At 62.1% G+C, this 2,719-nt stretch overlaps 1 protein-coding gene across 1 annotated transcript in view; it reads left to right on the top strand.

The window, feature by feature from the left end:
- Positions 1 to 349: 349 nt before the first annotated feature.
- Positions 350 to 2,719, top strand: part of D2HGDH (D-2-hydroxyglutarate dehydrogenase) — a 40,510-nt gene continuing 38,140 nt past the window's right edge. Inside the window, exon 1 of the mRNA XM_012661948.1 lies at positions 350 to 698. Within this exon, the coding sequence (XP_012517402.1) occupies positions 350 to 698 (349 nt within the window). The remainder of the gene's footprint in view (positions 699 to 2,719) is intronic.

Raw genomic sequence — 2,719 nt, 5'->3', positions numbered from 1 at the left:
GTGGAAAATTCTTCCATGAACCGGTCCCCGGTGCCAGCAAGGCTGGGGCCCGTGTTTCAGTGCCTTAAATCCGGTTTTGTTCGGAAGCGGGAGGGCCTGTTGCTAAAATACAGCTCCCAGGAGAGCGCGCGCCAGCCACGGGCGGGCTGTGGCGTGACTTCTCACGAGGGGAACGTGCGGGACCACGCTGGGGTCGGGGCGGAGCCCTCCCGGTGCCTGTCCCCTGCGCCCTGCAGCCCCGCCGGCGAGGCCCCCTGGTGGCCGGCCCGCGGGTGCCGCGCGCCTGTGACGCCCTCATGGCTCCGCCACACGCCAGACCTGCGGTTCCTTATTTTGTAGGGCGAGAGCGATGGTGCCCCGTCGGGTGCCCAGGTGGCCGTCGTGGCTCCTCCGGGCCTCTCCGGGATGGGCGCAGACGGCTGGCCCGCTCGGAGCCTGCGTGCGGCAGAGAGGATGGCCGGGCAGCTCTTGGGGGGCCGGGCTGGCCAGCCCCCCGGCCCGCAGAGGCTGCTCCTCGACGCCGTCCCCCCCTCCCGCGGTGGTGCCGACCCAGGAGCGCTACCCCGTGCTGCGGCTTCCGTTCTCCACCGTGTCTGAGCAGGACGTGGCCGCCTTTGCACGCATCGTCCCCGGCCTGGTCACCACGGACCCCGCGGAGCTGGCGGCTCACAACGTGGACTGGCTGAGGACGGTCCGAGGTGAGCTGGGGTCTGTCCTCACCGTACTCTCCGGAGGGTGGGCTCGGGAGCCAGCTGTGCGGCGGGGCACTGGGCGGGGCACTGGGCGGGGCGTGGAGTTTGCGCCCCCTGTGCCTTTTCGTGCCTTTGGAGAAGGCTGTCCGGTGGTGGTGACTCTGCGGCGTCCTGAGTCAGTCTGTGAGGTCTGCCGGTGTGCCCGGCGTCTGCGAATGAAGACAAACGGCCCGTGGCTGCTCTGAGCGGCGCGTGTGTTGACGTCCACACGCTGCGTTTCGGCTCTGGCTTTATTCTCAGGCTGTTGGAACACATGACCTCGAACTGGGGGGCTTCAAACAGCAGAAGTTCATTCTCTCAGTTATGGAGGCCAAAAGCCTGGAGTGACCTGTCAGCCGGGCCTCGCTGTCCCCAGGGTCCCCAGGGGCGGATTCTTGCCGCCTCCTCCGTTGCGCGTGGCCCCTGCTGCTCCTGGCTGGTGGCCTCCTCACTGCGGCCTCCGCTTCTGTCTGCACACGGCCTTGTCTTCTCCGTCTGTGTCTCTTCTTCTGAATCTTGCGAAGACATTTGTCACGGGAGGTGTGGGACAGGGTCAGGCTCCGGCGGAGTTTGGGTGCAGGAGCCTCCAGCATTGCTGATGGGCTGAGGAGGAGGTGAGGGGGAAGAGCCAGAACGCAGGCTTCTCACTGGGCTCCCAAACTCGCCGGGCCGATGAAGAGAGTTACGGGAAGAGCAGGTCTGTTGGGGAAAGGCAGAGGTTTGGGTTTGGCTTTTGTTGTTGTTTGTTTGCTTGAGACGGAGTCTCACTCTGCCGCCGCAGTAGGGTGCCGTGGCGTCACCATAGCTCGCTGCAGCCTCCCAAGCAGCTGGGACTGCAAGGCACGCACCACCACACCCAGCTGATTTTCATTGGCTAATTGTTCTTATTGTTTGTAGATCTGTCAGGGTGGCAGTCTGCTCTCGCTCGTCGGTGTGCTCTTGGCCAAAGAATGACCAGACACACCAGTGTCAGGTCCAGCGTCTTGGCCGACTGTTGTCCTAGTTCTTTGGCTCCTTGCTGGGAAAACATTCACAAGCTGGGCTGGTGTCACGGCGACCACAAGCAGGCAGCAGTTTCACACAAGTAGCTTTTTATGATAAAACGGCACAGGTCTGTCTCCGCGAGTGGAGAGAGACTGACTCTGGGGATTCTCGAGTTGTTTCCTTTTATTGGCTGTTCCAGCAAGGGGCTTTCAGGAGGTGTGGGCTGTTACCAAGTGATCAACAGGTATTCTCACGGTTGTATCCGCATCCCCGAGTTCCTTGTCTGAAAGCCCCAACTGGGGGCCTGAAGCACAGGGTAGATTTAAGGTAATGACATAATTAATTAGCCTTAGGTTACGCTTGGTCACTTTCCAAACCGTACGGTGCCTAGGCTGGGGGATTCCCAGGTTGGTACAGTGTTGCCTCCTTCCCCAGGTGTAGCAGTTGCTCCGGACAGGATTAAGGGTGGGAGGACACCAAGATGCAGTGCCCGCCCTTGTCCTTCTTCCCAGGTGGGACAGTCGCTTGAGGCAGCACCAAGGCAGGGCACCCTTGTCCCTACAAGAGCTGGAGATCCCAGCTGTCTACCTAAGAATGGGTCTGGCTTTGTTGCCGGACAGTGGACGTGTTGAGATGGACGTGGCAAGAGGGCCGGTTGGGCCGGGGGACAGGCCAGCCTGGAGTGCAGGACACAGCCTGTGCTGGAGCTCGGGGTCCTGAGAGACTGGATGGCCCTGGTCAGGGCAGGACAGGTGTGGCGGGGCTGGGAGGACAGCCAAGGGAGTCTCTTCCAGAAGCCCATGAAGAAAGGCTTGTGGGAGGGGACAGCTGTGTCAGGTGTGGCTGCCGGGACAGGTTAAGATGAGGACCGAGGCTGTCAGGTTTGGCACAGTGGGTGTCATCAGTGACCTTGACAGAAGGGACAGACACGCCACTGGGGCCGATTGCAGGGGATGAGGGTGGAGGGAAGAGAGCGCTTCGAAGGGCATCTTGTGGGAGGTCAC

The sequence above is a fragment of the Propithecus coquereli genome, unplaced genomic scaffold, assembly GCF_000956105.1.
Source record: "Propithecus coquereli isolate 6110/MARCELLA unplaced genomic scaffold, Pcoq_1.0 Scaffold743, whole genome shotgun sequence".
NCBI lineage: Eukaryota > Metazoa > Chordata > Mammalia > Primates > Indriidae > Propithecus > Propithecus coquereli.
This window is presented reverse-complemented; position numbering and strand designations above follow the sequence as displayed.